Raw genomic sequence first — 15,568 nt, forward strand, 5'->3', positions numbered from 1 at the left:
TGCAGTAGTGAAAGGCTAGGAGAAACTATTCGGTATTCGATGTGAAAATATTCGGCCCAAACCACTTTGAGTTCCACGTATTCGCTTTGAACTCAAAATCCATTATTCGCACATGTCTAAAAAGAAACATCTTATATTTGTGCTCAGCACCTAGAATTATAGGTTTGAGAATTTAATACTATAAATTAGATGCCAAATGACAAAGAAATGTTCAAGACAAGTGTCTCCTCTTATTTAGCTTTACCTTAGTTGGATGTATTTTAATTTTTCTGTTAATTTATTTTACAGTACCTCCGGCACTACCGATTTTCTTTCATTGAATGTCGGAATATTTTTGTATGCAACTCGTATAATCTGTACAGTTTTACCTTGGTTGACTTCTTTATTGCTTTTTCTTGTTTATCTGTTACTACCTTCAAAGGTCTCTGTAATGAATTTAATTTACACCACTGATTTTTCTTAGGTTGTTGTTTTCCCCACTTTGATCATGCCTTTGGTCCGACGGATCAGTGCAAAGTTGCACAGTTGCTCCTCCATATTTTCTTGTATGGTCGGATCAGTCTTATTGTGTGCCACTTCCACGCCTGCCAAACTCTGTTGGTAGCTGCAATTTTTAGTTCGACTATGGACGCAAGCATCTACAATACAACCAAGATCTGTTTTCTCTGCGCTTTGGGAATTCTGTAAACAGAAGTAAAAAAAACAGTGGTGACTATCTTTTTATCTCGAACACTATCTGCCTCAAAGACAGACGCTTGAATAAAAACCATATATATTTTGACACCGTGCCTTCTCTCGTCTGTTTTGGTAAGCCACGCCAACCGGACAATTTTGCTGGTGACCCAATCGAAGCGGACTTCGTTGAAACTGCATCTTGGAATTTTCAGTCTTGGGGGGTACATTGTACTCAACTCTTTCCTGACCACGGGAAAAGTAGCAATTTTCAAAGGATCCAAGCAAACTCTTATTTTCACAACAAATTTGCATATCTGCCAATATGATACATTAAAATATGGCCAATTAGTTGTTCTTTCAAAAGAAACGAAGGTATAATGTAAAAACAAAAAAAAAAGATTTTAAAATTTTATTTCTTGAAAGTACAATGTATGTGCCGAAGGCATATAAATGCAAACAATTTCTACAGCTATGTCAAATTAAACGACAAACAAATGAATATACAAAATCTGCCTCACACCCAGGGCCATTACTTCTGAAAGCTAGTGTATTCCGACGTCTATTTTTGGTTCGTCAGAGAGTTAGCCTCCGTAGCACGTGTGCCTTTCAACAGAGGAATGCTCCTATTGGTGAAGCACAGATAGTACACCTCACATCCCCAGCAAGATGCTTTCTTTGTGTTCTACCTTGGTCTTGCCATAGCCTTGATGGTAGTTCCTTCATATTTAGCATTTCTGTCTGCCTTGATGGGGACATAAAACGTGCATGCCGGCTCAGGACAGCATTTGAAATTAGTGAATCTGGAAGGATGATCGCTTATTACAGGGGTTCTCAAACTTTTTGGCATCACGGAATCCCAGGAAGCCTCAAAAACTGCCGCGGAACCCTCCCCCCCTTCCTCCATATTTGCCGACCGAGAAGCAACAGATGCACCATTGTAGGCAATTTTGCTAGTGTTGCTTCCCATATATCCCCACTATATCAATCGCAATGTCAGTACAAAGTGAGATGAAGGTGCTTTGCACGGTACTGCCGCGCAACCTGCGGCATGGGGAGGGGTTGCAATTTGGGTGTTCGCGGAACCCACGAGACCAGCTCGTGGAACCCGTGTTCCTCGGAACCCAGTTTGAGAACCCCTGGCTTATTATATAAATGTGATGAAACAGAATACGATAAAATTATTCACCGTATTCAGACAAAAAGAGTTCTTTGTATGAAGGTAAGCAGACGGCTAATATAATACTATCCAGAAGCCTTTTTCTATTTTTTATTTATTTATTTATGTTTGATTTTATGATGGAAAATAAATGTGTGAATGGAGGGTCAGATGCGGTTCCAAATTTTGCGGATGTGGTTCGGATGCGGATACAAAGTCTGCGGATGGAGATCGGATGGTCAAACTGTTATCTGCGCAAGGCTCTACTTACTACTTGCCGTACATAACCTAGCTCTCGTATACTTTGTACTTTACTTCGAGTAATTTTTAGATGCACTTTACCCAACACCGGGAATTTCGTGTGGTACGATTCTGTAGTTGGCGACAGACTGGGCAATGCAGAAGCTCTGCCTACAGCATCCACTCGTTGTCTTTCACTGTGCTTTGCATGTGACAAAGTATTATCAAAGGCAGAATCCTTGCACTGGAGGCGGAGCAAGCATGTAAACTTCACAAAGTGCGACCCTGCCGCATTTTCGGGACAATCGTCTTGGTCACACGAAAGGTGCCACAGTAATTTCAGAAGTAAATTTCGGTAGTTCATGTGCCAAGTGCAGGACTTCGGGATTATTTTGGACAACTTAGGGATCCCTGTCTGCAGTAGACCTCCGTCGCATTGGAGGTACCTCTACAGAGATTCAAATCCGCCAACCGAAGATCCGTAGGCCGGCGCCTTTCCTCGGATCCAGCGAGCACGCGACTGCGAACTGTCCATTCTGCAAGAAATTATGCAGCAAACAAGTTAGCCTGCTCCCTGTTCAGAGGGTAAACGAAGACGTCGCAGCACCGGTCTGCAATGGACCTTTTTCCAGTAAGCTTCTGCGCGTGCGTACAATCCCACTGTCGCCGGTTTCGCGACAGCAACATTGTCAGCATCTATCGTCGCGAGTATTTAGCTTCTTTTGACACTTCGTTTCTTAGCATCAGTAGTATGGGGTATAAAAAGTACTGAAAACTGATACAACAGCACAATGCCAATGTGTTTTGACGGGCGGAGGCATATTGGGATGCTCTTCATTTGTAGTTAGCAGACAACTCACCAGACGACGCTCGTTACTCGAAAAAGGTCCACTGGAGGTTGCATACAAAGTAGTCTGCTAGTCACAGTAATGGCTGCATTTCCTTGCCTGTGACTGTCACAAAACTACTGGCTCTTTATAGTAAAAAAAGGATGCGGCTTTCGAGAAAGGGGAGACGAGATGCAGTTTAAAGACTACATCCTTTTTGTCAATTAGCAATACCAAAGAACTTCCAGCAAAGATGTTTGTTTACTAACCTGAGAGAACTCGAGTCTGCTGGATCTTAGTTTACGCACGTGATCAAAACCTCCCATCTTTCTTTTTTTTTTTTTCGGCCTCCTCTTGCGCATGAAGAGCCAATTTTGTGGACTTGTTCGACATATTGAATGAAGAGTTGAGCACTGTCACCATATTTTTGAAAGATGGGTATAAACAAAACAAAAGACAACACAGCAACACTTTTTGAACCTTGAAAAACATTTAATAGACGACGCTCAAGACCACTTACAGATCCACAAATGGGTTTGCCCGGTTTGTTGTGGCTTGGGTGCGAGCTGCACACTTCTCAACGAACGACACTCCAAATAAATAAGCAACCGAAACTTTGGTAATTGTCTGCTCTTCGAAATAGGAAAAACGTTACATATACTTCCAAATTGGGAGACACAAACGCACTCCAACATGCCACGCAAACAAAATTGCACACACATTTAATCGGAATCAAAAAAGAGATAACAAAATGGCCACCTACGGCCTTATAAACGTCAGTCCGTAGACGAAACAAACGCAAGGTTACCTTCTAGTGCTTTGGCAAAAATGTGAGGGGGGGGGTTGCTCTTTGTACTACACCAACGGACGACACCAACTACTCTACATCACCGTAAAAATTGCTGTGCTTACAAGCATGTCTCGCTTCGCCGCTCTTATACGAAATTTTCTTTTCGCGAATCAACCGCTGACCAAGCAGCAGTTTATCCACTAGGTGGAGCCTTTTCCTCTACAACAACGCGCAACTTCTGGAGTGACCGCCTCGACTTTGAGCTGGTGAAATCGCGTGTCGCTTGCCGTGCGCGGCAAACTGCCGAAGCGTTTTTCTTTATTTCGCGTACGTAGTGTGCACCCGACTTCCCGGGTGCCTCTTGAAACTACAAAGCTGGGAGCGACTCCACCCATGACACTGTGTGCAAGAGGGTGTGGGGTGTACTCGCAGGGTGGTGCACAAAAAACGCGTCCCCCGTCTGCGGCTTCGGACCGCCGAAGCAATGACGAACTGCAGAACGAACAACCTTAACTCCGTCTCGAGCTTGCAATAAAGGCACGGTGGAATTCAATTACATCCAAGTGGCCACATCAGCTTAACCTACGACAAGCCCCAAATGTATACAGAAACCACGACGTTCGGTAACACGAAGCAACATATGGCACTCTACTCGCAAGCGGTACATTTGGAAACCTAAAGTGGCGTACGACAAACTCGAAAAGATGCTCCTAAGTGACGACGACCGGAGACGTCCCGCTACGTATAACGCCCGCAGAAAATTTCGGACCACCCGGTTAAAGACTAAAACCAGCGAGCTAAATGTTCCGATCGACGAACCCGACAAAATTGCGTCGAGCGCGGCAATCGTAAAAAGAAGAAATACACTCTAACATTCTCGCAACAACTTAGCATTCACGCACACAAACTCTCCCACAAGAACAAACAAAACTCTGCTCTAAACTAAGCAATTAAAAATTTTTCTCCGCAAAGGGGAAAAAAAATGTGACTAAGCATTTGGCAAACTGCTGACTGGGGGGGAAGGGTACACAATGACTAGCGGGCGTGCCAGGCGCGACGACTAGGATAATTACTACTGTTTGTCCAAATTCTTGTACAATTCTTTAGGAACATAAGACTAGGGTACACGGTGCAAACGTCAAAACAAGTGAACAACACACCCAAGTGGAGAAACCTCTGTAGTTCAACGACAGACGAAGATATTACACTTACAAACGTGCCTTAAAAGGGTTTTCGCTGCACATAATACTACTAAGTGCAACATGGAGGGAAAGAACCTAAGGAAGGGCACAAGGAATAGTGACTACGCGTCACGAAATCCAAGAAACACATCTTACGAATGGTGGGCTCTCCGATCCCGGCAGTCGTTAAAACGTGTACAAACGAGTGCCGGGCGTGAAAAGATTAAGAGGGTGAGATACGAGCCGCAGCTCGTAACTCTGGTGTAACGCCTTGGGAAAACTTTGGTATACAAACGAAAATTGAGAGACAGGAAACGACCGTCGTCTGCTTCCGGACAGGTCAGCTCAAAAATATAGATGCTGGCATATAAATAGTACTATCGTGCTACCGAAGGAAGTGGGAATGCTTGCAGTCAACGAAAAGACTGTACATCGAACGTTCACAAGCAACAAAAACATTCTCCTTGGGTCCCGTACACGTTCGAGCACGACTTCGTGATCCAACTACTCGCAGCATTCCGTCCACTACGCAGGGTTGCTATTACAGAGTTTTCGGCCACGAGAAGTTGCAACTCTCAACCCCATGGAGACACTAATCTAGTAAAAGAAAAACACAAATTCAGCTTGGTCACGAATCAAAACTGGCGTCGTCGAACACACCAATGAGACTTCCTGCGATGACTGCGCATTGTCTCGTCCAAAAGACGCTCTGCCACAAAAAAATTATTCCCAGCCCTTGTGACAAGGTGAGTGTGACACGGTTACAGTCCTACAGAAGAATGTCAGACATCATATTACACTCTCGTAAGAAACAGAACTACACCGACCAGTCAGGCCAGCACAGGCAGCAACGAGGATCATTCTCTTAACGGAGAAAATGGCTGGCTGTTGTAATGGGATGCCCACTTAACGAGTCACGTCGTCGCTTTCATTAAAGTGACGTTCTGATGACGACGACTGTGCTTGGAGTCGCCGACCAAATGCTGCGGAACCAGCCGAAGTGGCGAAAGGTCGAATGCCCTAAAAACCCGAGACTACGACGGCAAGACGAGGTGGCTGTGTAAAGCGAGAGGTTGAAGTTAGAAGCAAATTATTGCATTGCTGCACCAAATTGAGAGGCAGGAACCACGCAGCTAGAAGGCTTAGCAATTTAGGGTCTAAAATGTACAATCTATGTCCGATTGACTAGAAATCTCAATGGCACTCACGTCGCTGACACTTTGCCCATTTGTCTTAATATTCCGAGGCATTTACAAGATCGTATTGTTTCTACTTTTGTAGCGGACGTGCGTGGAAATGCATTTCGATTGCTTCAACTTTGATAAAAACAATAAAGAGCACATTGTTCGAAAGCGACTAAAGAACGCAAAAGTTTGCACAACCTCATGCAAATAAATAAAATGACCGCCTTTAGTTTTTTTTTTTTTTTTTTTTTTCTCATTTTGCCGAAGTGTCGGGTTTTCGCGGTTTCATGGGTCGGAACTATCGGGACATCACAAACCTGCCGTGATTCGAGTTCGACTAGGTTACACTTTTCTGAATTTTAAACGCAAAGTTCGACGAATGTTCGACCGAAGTTTGACTATTATCTAAACGCGCGAAAATCGAAAACAAGCTCGTGCAACCTGGCAGAGAGGGGGTGCAATGTTTTTTATGTGTATTGCTTGTACTGTTTCACATTAACGAGCAAACTAAATCATTAAATGGGTTTGCTTTTATAGCGCATAAACTTTAAAACAAACCACTGCACATAAATTATTCTTCCCAAACAATTGAAATTTTTGTTAAGAAGTCGAGCAATGCTGGGCTCGTTCGTTTTACCCGCACCGGCCTACACCGGTGCAGAAAGGTGCAAGGCAGTGTACATCCAACGTGTCTTTAAATAAGCTGCACTCTTAAATTGAATGTGGCAGCGTGCACCGAGCGTATCTGGTGTACAAGGTGAAGTAGGACGAACAGTCTACTACTCGGAAGCCAAACTTCGTAGAAATTTGCGGAAAGTTGAAACGTTCGCCGAACCGGTCACAACTCGAGGTTAAAGAAAAGTTTGTGACGTCCCTAATTGCAACTGGCAAGAGGGCGGACTTGCCTTTGGCCCCCCGACTCTCATGGACTGTCTGGCAATTCCTTTTCCTTTCACCCACTCTCGCAGGCAGTCTGGCGACTCCGTTTCCGGTGGGTACTAGTGAGCAAACCAAAGCGCGACAAGCACGCCCCAAAAAATAGACCCTTTTCAAGAGTGCGTTCACCCGCCGTGTCCAGAGCCAAATCCGACTCTCTAACTTCTTTGCACTGGAAAAAACGAACAACTTTGAAAGCATAGAGCAGAAAGCGGTCAATGTGAAGTGCAAGTTCGTCCGCTTCTTTTGCGGGTGTTGTGGTGACGTCAGAATGCCGAGCTCCGATTGGCTCCGATTGAAGGATAGTGGGTAGACCTCAAAGCAAGCTGCCTTGAGGTCTACCCACAATCCTTCCAATCAAAACCAATCGGAGCTCGGCATTCTGACATCACCACAACCCCAGCAAAAGAAGCAGACAAACTTGCGCTCTGCATCGATTCCGACAAGTCGGTCATTCTACGTCGCCTTCGACTCACAAAGTCGAGGGTGCTCGATGTTAGGCCATCTTGTTCTTTTATCCCCGCCATTAGTGCAGATATATTAGAGCTCTTACTGCTGCCACTAGATGGCCCCGACTTTCGAAAAGGGTCTATAACTGGAGAAAACTGGGCTTTAGAGAACGAGCGAGTGGGTGATCGTGGGCGGCGGCTGGTGCTACCTCGAGGTGGTGCGCGAGCTGTTCATGCAGAGCTGGTGGTCCCTCACGTCACCCCAGCCTCCGTTGCCCTTGGGGGGCTTCAGATTGCGCTGCACGCCCCGCTTCACCTGAAAGGGCAAGGGACGGTGCACCAATCAGAAACAACAAGTTGCATTATGAAAGGGCGGGTAAGCAGTTGAGTCAATGCGAACAAAAGCCCGTCCACGCACTTGCGACTCCTTGGGACCGTGTGCCTTAAAACCTTTTACAGGCTCAAGACCAGTTCACATTTTCCACTTTTCCCTCTCTTCTTCCTCTCCCTCCTCCTACCCTTTCCACTGTTTCCTTCTCCACCCTGCCCCCTGTCTCTACCCCCTCATCCACTGCCCCTGCTCCGCTAAGCCCACAGTGGCTAAGCCATAGACTCCAACTAGAAGAAAAAGGGGGGTAACAAGAGCAGCTCCAAGAGCAGCCTTGAGTCTGCGAGCTGCAACGCCGTTGATGTCGGTGTAGGTTTTTAGTCAGCGTGCCCGTGCACTGGTATTTCTTTATGTGCTCCCCTTGGAGTTTTCTTTTTTGGGGGGCGACGTTGCTAAATATAACCGGAAGCAGTTCTTGGTTTTGATATGAGTCTTTTTTTTTTTGTTGAGATATTTATGATTTTGGAAAACATCCTCTGCACATGCACAGCCCCACACAGACGCTAGTTCGAAATGTATGAGCGTGAAAACATGTGACTGTGTTCTAGCAGAATAAGCGAAAGCCTTCAGATAAAGGGAGATAGATCCTCTGTCGTAGATGCAGTGACTTGTGAGTAATTGAGTTCCTACCGCCGTATCCTTTGTACACATTGTGGTTTATCTGCAGCGTATCTTTTGCCCTGAAGTTCGTACAAAGAAGCTTCTTTACTCTTCCTTTCTTGTGGCCCTGACATTTTCATACAATGCATTCTGATGCAGGCTTCCAACAGGGGATAGCCGTATTTCAGAAAAAGAAAAAAACAAATTCACATTGATCAACAAATGTGGTGATCAAAGCAGCAAGCACCCAGTGAAGTCGTATCGGGCAGTGCAAGAAACAAACTCGGTTCTCGTTTCCTGGTCCTGGAAGGTTCCATCGCTAATCCTTTGGCGCATGAATTGTGACGCATCCATTGAGGGGGCACCCTTTCTGTAGGCTTACCTCGAGCCTTGCATATCCGCAGATTACCCGCGGATCATTCGCAGATATCTGCACTAAACTGGCGGAGGCGGACAAAAATGAATCAGATTAGGCGGATTGCAGATTGGATGCGAATATCTGCGGGTTCGGATCTACACTTGTGCCGAGGTGGCCCATAATCATGTGCGACCGCCTAGTATAGAGTGAATAAGTGAATGATACTATAAAGTGCATGATTGAATGTATTGTGGGAGCAAACTACTCTCTTAGATAAAAGGTACCAATCGGGGAGAACACTGTTCTTTACGTCAAGAAAGGTCCAATTCTCACCAAAGATCACTTTAGAACGTTCTACCTCGCCAATAACGCTGTCCCTAGAAAAAGTAAAGAACCAATCGGAGAGAACACTGTTCTTTACGTCAAGAAAGGTCCAATTCTCACCGAAGATCACTTTAGAACGTTCTACCTCGCCAATAACGCTGTCCCTAGAAAAAGTAAAGAACCAATCGGGGAGAACACTGTTCTTTACGTCAAGAAAGGTCCAATTCTCACCAAAGATCACTTTAGAACGTTCTACCTCGCCAATAACGCTGTCCCTAGAAAAAGTAAAGAATGCTGGAGCATCAGTCGTCCCGGGAAAGCGTGTTCTCCTTTGTCAGGGAGAGAGAGGAAAACATTCTTTGGGCAAAGGAAACCCAAAACGTACACGCCACAAGAAACAAGAAAAAGCCTGGAAGTGGCTTCTTCGCCTACAAGTAGATTGAGGAGATTCAATTTGATCCTCTCAAGTGGTGGAACTTGCACCAGCACGAGTTTCCGTACCACACTCTCGTAGCGCACTTTGCACATGCCATCGTAGCATTAAGTGCACCAACGGAGAGAAACTTTTCAATAGCAGTTATTAATTTAAAAGAGGCAAACCAGTCTGAATGCGTCCTCATTGTTGGTATTCCGTTTCTTCTACACAGCAACCTCAACAAATAAAACGTTGCATCTGTGTGCATTTTTTTTTTTTATATTGACAGGTGGCATTGAGTTGTCCAAGCATGTAGTTTAGGTTTCGTGTTTAAAAGTTAAACCGATAGGGGGTGTTTCCATAATTAAATATTGTGATATTTTCCCAGTGGTGTACTCGTGCATACTTTGCTTTTTGCTTTACTGCGGTGAGTGAGCGCCTTTCCTCTCCCACTTTTTTAGAGCGCAGCTCTTAGGCGCCTGTTTCCGGCTCGAGCGGCATTGGCGTCGGTGTAATCGCACATTGCATTATGGGACATTTCCCAAAATGATGTCACACGTGACGTCACAAGGGTCACGAGTGACGTCACAAGGGTCACTTGTGAGGTTCACGACCTTCACGAGTGATAACACAGGGGTCACGAGGGAGGAGAGAGGGAGGGGGACGAGGAGAGGAGTAAGGAGGAGAAGGTACGGAGGAGCAGGAGGGGCTACCCTCTCTGCACCCTCCTCCTCCTCCTCCTCAAGAGCTGTGCTCTAATTTGGCATTACAGGGAATTGTAAACGACTCATTTTTTAGTGTTTGGCCTAAATAAAATGACGCAGTGCTATTAGTCTGTCCTATGTTAATTTTTATGTTTATAAAATATGTGTCTGCTTGAAGTGGGTTGTACAAAAAGAAAAAGGAAATATTAAAATTCTTTTTCTTTTGAGCGCATGTTCTGGACAGAGTGTCAGTGTCATGGACTTTCAAGACAATCTCATAACTGATCATCTTCCCAGCGATGCAAAGTGTCTCCGGAAGGATGATTGCTTATCATATAAAGATGATAAAATAGAACACAATAAAATTACTTTCACCGTATTCTGACACAGAGTTCTTTGTACAAAGGTAAGCAGACGGCTAATATAATACTATCCAGATGATTTTGAAATTTTTTTTTTCATGCTTGACTTTATGATGTAAAATGAATGTGCCAATTGAGGGTCAGATGCAGTTCCTAATTTTGCGGATGCGGTTTGGATGCGGTACAAAGTCTGCAGATGCGGATCGGATGCAGATACAAAGTCTGTGGGTCCGAATCAAATGCAGATAGTACAATTATTTAAGAATATTGAGGATGCGGATACAAAGTCTGCGAGGCGGATCGAATGATCAAACTGTTATCCGTGCTGGGCTCTACTTATCTCCATTCATGTGCTCGCACAATAGATGCTCACTTGCTTGACCTTGAACCACCCCACCATCCGAAGGTGCCCGCAGACCTATGCCCGCCTTTCTTAGTCCATTCTTTCCCTCCTTCAAAAACATGGAGAGGAGAGGACCCTTGCAGAATCTCCAGTCTGGTCATCTGCCCTTAAAATCTCTTACAAGAGAATACATTGGGGCCGTCCGCCGGCTAGCTGTGGAACGCTTTCAATGTCTGCATATTTCCTTTTTTTTTGTTCATGCAACATTTTTCTTTTATGGCTCGAAAAATCTTTTGACAATGTTATACACGATAATGTCTTGTAGATGATACGTACGTCTGATCTCGCAAATACCGCAGAAACATTGGTCTAACGAAATGAAGTACCGGGGTCACCTCGCAAATGGCGCCAGCGTGTTCTTTAGAGAGCCTACATTACAGAGAGCTTCCAACCGCTTGATCGGGATCAGGTGGTTTAAGGGCTGCGTTTGTAACACGAGCTGCGAGGAGGTGTCAAATGCATCGATCTTCTGCGAGCGTCTCTGCCTTTCCGCCCGCTTTTCTCCTTGCCGCACGAGAATGCGGCACAAGCGGACTTCTGACCGATCCCTGCCGAAGGAGTCCGCCAAACTGCAAACGCTCGCCATGGTTTGAGATAGACCCTCAACAATCTATGCTCTCTGGCGTTCTCGTTCTCTTATTCTAAGAGATTTTAAGAGGCACAAGGCACAAGGTCCCAAGAAAGTGGAAGTGTGTGAATGCTTATGTACTCTAAAACCAGACACAAAAACAAATACTGTACGTATTTTCCGGTGTATAAGTCGCGTTTTTTTTACGAACGTTTTTCTTAACGCATCTTATCTGCCTTCTCATTTTTCATGTTTTATGTCCTTTTGCCGCGAAACACTCGATTGCCCTCGCCAGACCGCACCGTGCTATGGGCATTTCTCACGAGTCGAAGCGTCAAAGTTGTGTCAAATGGTATGTGCGATCCAGCCGTTTGAGCGAAACTACGATTTCGCGATACCAGTTCGTGTAAAACGAGAAATCTCATCACATGAACTGTGCAAAGAAGTGTGACTTATACAAAGGTGTGACTTATATACTAACATTTCAGCGAAAATGGCTGAATATACGGATGTGCAACTTATATGAGGGTGCGACTTATAGTCCGGAATATAGTACCCATAAAAAAAAGGTTTTATGGATGAATGCGGTGGGTGAATTTGGCCCTCAGTGGCGCCGAATGTGTCGGCCAGCCCTCATGCCCTCCATCCTTGAGCACTCACCTGCAGACTCTTGGGAAAGAGATAAGATCGGGCAGAGCCGATCACGTTGCGTGCCTGTTGGGCCATCTTCTGGCTGGAGCAGTTCTTGCTTCTGTGATGCACACCGCTGCGAGAGCATGCAGAAGCGCTCGGGGTAAGAGAAAGGAGTGCTGCAGATTTCACTGTTTCCTTTCTTTTGATGCACATTCAGGCACGTAAATAGGATTTTGTTTCGGGGGGGGGGGGCGCCCATGACAAAGTGCTGTATGAGGGGGAGGGGGGTAGAGGAGGTCCCAGCAAAATGGAGGATTTCGGGGGGGGGGCCGGGCATCATGCCCCCCCCCCCCCCCCCCCCCTGGCTACGTGCCTGCACGCATTGTAGGGCCGATCACCACGCCTAGAGCGTTAGCGAGTGTCATAATGAAGATATGATAACAAGGCCGGTTGTCTTTACAAAATAATGCATCCCCCGGCAGGAATCAAAACTATTACTGACCACCCCCTCAGTAATCCCATGCAGTCGTGTCTTAATGTAGACTCTTAATTAATATGAACAAGCCGCTATATAGACAACATTTCTGGGGACGAACTGGGTAAAGACTAAGTGCATTTTAGTTTTGCTACTACGGACGACTCGCATTGTAGACGCTTTTTTGTTTTTTGGGGAAATGAAGGTGTCCGTATCAGCGAGGCATCACTGCACCCATGCCCCCGCACCAGCTGAGTCGCCTCAGTTAGCACGGTTGTAGCTGTGCATGTTTTCGGGATGCCGCAAAAAGCTCCGCCCAATCATGATGGGAGGAGCTCTAGACAGTCTACACGTTCCGTGTCTCCAAACTATCCGGGGGATTAAGATGCACCTTATCTGGGAAAAAATTCAATAACCTAGTGCAGATATCCCGTAACATTTTTTTTTTAGCAAAGTACAACTTAAAGGAGCTGTGCAACAATTTTAACGTTGAAAGAATTTGCATCTTCTACTCTTGACAATGTTTATCTTGTCAGAGAAAACAGAAAACACATCTCCCTCCTTCGAAATGTTGCAATTCCGCCGCGTAATCGCGAGGCAAAAATTAGAATATTTCCCGACCTGCAGCCGCAAGCGGCGGCCATGAGAACCACGAGGCACGACGTGAATCGGGATCTTTTAAAAAGATAGGAAGTTGTGCAAATACCTGCTCGATAAAAGGTAATTTTTCTATACGTCTTGTCGTTCGAACATAAATATAAATGCGTCAAAAACTTCGTACCATTGACAAAACTTTTATTATATAGAGTTTAGTGGTGCCATCTATCCGAAGTCAACAAAATCGTCAGCTCTATCTACTACCGTGAACAGCCGCCAGAAGCTGGAGGGGGACGGGGGCAGAGTTGGACGGGGGTGGCCGGACGCGGATGAGACTTTCCTCCTTTCACCATATTGTTCACGCAGCGCCAGAACGCGGTCATGTGGTCGTGAGCGGATGCGCTTCACCAGAACCCCGCGCGTTCCCCATTGACGTCACAGCGCACGTAACTCGGAAGATGGTGAAGAAGTAGAGAGGTGCCGAAAACCTTCATCTTTGTCCATTTTTAAAATAAAAACTAGGACGTGCCAGCAAGAACATTCCTGTGTTCTTTACTTCAGAAGGGTCGGGACACCAACTCCCTAACTATTTAAGCAAAGCATTGAAATTGTTTTACAGTTCCTTTAAGAGAACAATCTTTTTTTGAACCTATTTAGGAATGCCAGACACTTCTAGAGGGACAAGCTTCACAGTTTGCAGAAACAGTTTGATTGCAAGTTCAAAATCACCAAAGTGGTTGACCGTTTGATTCGTATTCGATTCAACCCTAAAATTCGCTATTCGCATAAGCCTGCAAATTTTGGAGGGCGTTCACTTTTCGTACCCCGGTTCACAGATTTGCATCTGACTGTGATCCACTGCACTGCGACCGCCTGTGACGGCTTGTGACAAGATAACATGTAGACATCATCTATTGAGCAGTTATGAATGTTACAGTTATGATACAATAGTGCTTAGATTTTATGTCGTCCCAAGTGGTCTTAGTGCAGTCGATCCGTCGGACGCAAATCTGAAACCAGCCTCGAGACGCATCTCTAAAACACGCACGATAAAGAAAGGAAAAAAGAGGAGTACGCACCACTCTCCGATATGAAAGACACGTGTGGACTTGACCACCATCACGTGAATGGGCGCCGAGAGGCAGATCATGCTCAGCCGGTACAGGGACCAGTCCCAGTTGTAGTCGTCGAAGCGGCAGAACATCTGCGGAAAACGAGCACGGGCGCAGTTGGCGGACGGCCTTTCGTTTCACGGGTTGCACGCGCGACAAATCCGAGGTTATTGGGAGGTCACGAGCATTTCTGGACACCACCCTACAATTCATTTCGCTAGTTGCGTAACCGAAGCAGCTGAGGAAGAGGAGAAGAACAAACTCCCCTCTTAGCCGGAGCCACTTGCATGGGTCCCAGACGTCACTTATCTCCCGCTCGGAGATTAGCCCGTTGCTTGAAATTTGGACAAAAGTGGCTTTCCTCTCTGCCCCTTTAAAAGCACTGTGCGCAACTGGCGAGACAGAATATAGACTGGCCTCCTCAACAGATCCATTCTAAAAGTCAGTGCCAGCTAGTCTAAATTTGAGCAAAGCGGTGGCTCGTGGCAGTTGGTTTTTCGTGCACGAGAAAACAGTGTCGAAATAAAGACGAGGACGAAAATAGGCCCAGATGGGACAAACCACCTCGTCTTGTTTTGGTCAATCTTTGCCTTGGTGTTGATTTGGCGTTGTCTTCTTGTACAATTTCCATTTCGCCATACTAATGACAGTAATGATATTGCTATCGGAGTATTTCGTCGGACACCGTCCCCGTATGCGTCATCTGCTCGGGTGCACGTCTTCAACATCTTCCTCCGTCGGTCATCCATAGCTGCCATTAGTGTGGCCATCCACTCTAATGAGGATAGGGATTTAAATTGCCAGACTGAATTTCGGAAAGGGTCTACAGTACCAGAGTCGAAACGGCTTGCAAAGTAGAATCGAATTTCGTCAGTAAAAAGTAAAAAAAAACTTCATCCACATACGAATGATTTGATCGAAATTAAAACGGTTGATCGAGGTGTGGGATAAAATTTTGCTTGCAGGGGGAAACAGGAGGAAGGGAATCGAATGTGCCGACAGCGTTCGATCACTCACGTTGGAGCAGTTGTTTTTGATCGCAGACCAAAGGTTCCGGTAGAGGACCATTCCCATGTTGTGCTTGCTTGATTCCCACTTTGCGATCTCCACCTGTCGAGTCAACGAGCCAAACAAAATCGTGAGTAAGAGCTTCCTCCAGCCTTTGGACACCATAAACCGAGCATAAACATT

At 45.6% G+C, this 15,568-nt stretch overlaps 1 protein-coding gene across 1 annotated transcript in view; it reads right to left on the reverse strand.

The window, feature by feature from the left end:
• Positions 1-3,369: 3,369 nt before the first annotated feature.
• The window catches only part of LOC8041600 (alpha-1,6-mannosyl-glycoprotein 2-beta-N-acetylglucosaminyltransferase), a 59,026-nt gene continuing 46,827 nt past the window's right edge, over positions 3,370-15,568 (reverse strand). Inside the window, exons 8-11 of the mRNA XM_029992623.4 lie at positions 15,395-15,487; positions 14,345-14,469; positions 12,221-12,326; positions 3,370-7,754 (exon numbers count right to left, since the gene is read on the reverse strand). Of these exons, the coding sequence (XP_029848483.2) occupies positions 7,644-7,754; positions 12,221-12,326; positions 14,345-14,469; positions 15,395-15,487 (435 nt within the window). The 3' untranslated portion in view covers positions 3,370-7,643. The remainder of the gene's footprint in view (positions 7,755-12,220; positions 12,327-14,344; positions 14,470-15,394; positions 15,488-15,568) is intronic.

This window comes from Ixodes scapularis, unplaced genomic scaffold, assembly GCF_016920785.2.
Source record: "Ixodes scapularis isolate PalLabHiFi unplaced genomic scaffold, ASM1692078v2 PGA_scaffold10__122_contigs__length_95168666, whole genome shotgun sequence".
NCBI lineage: Eukaryota > Metazoa > Arthropoda > Arachnida > Ixodida > Ixodidae > Ixodes > Ixodes scapularis.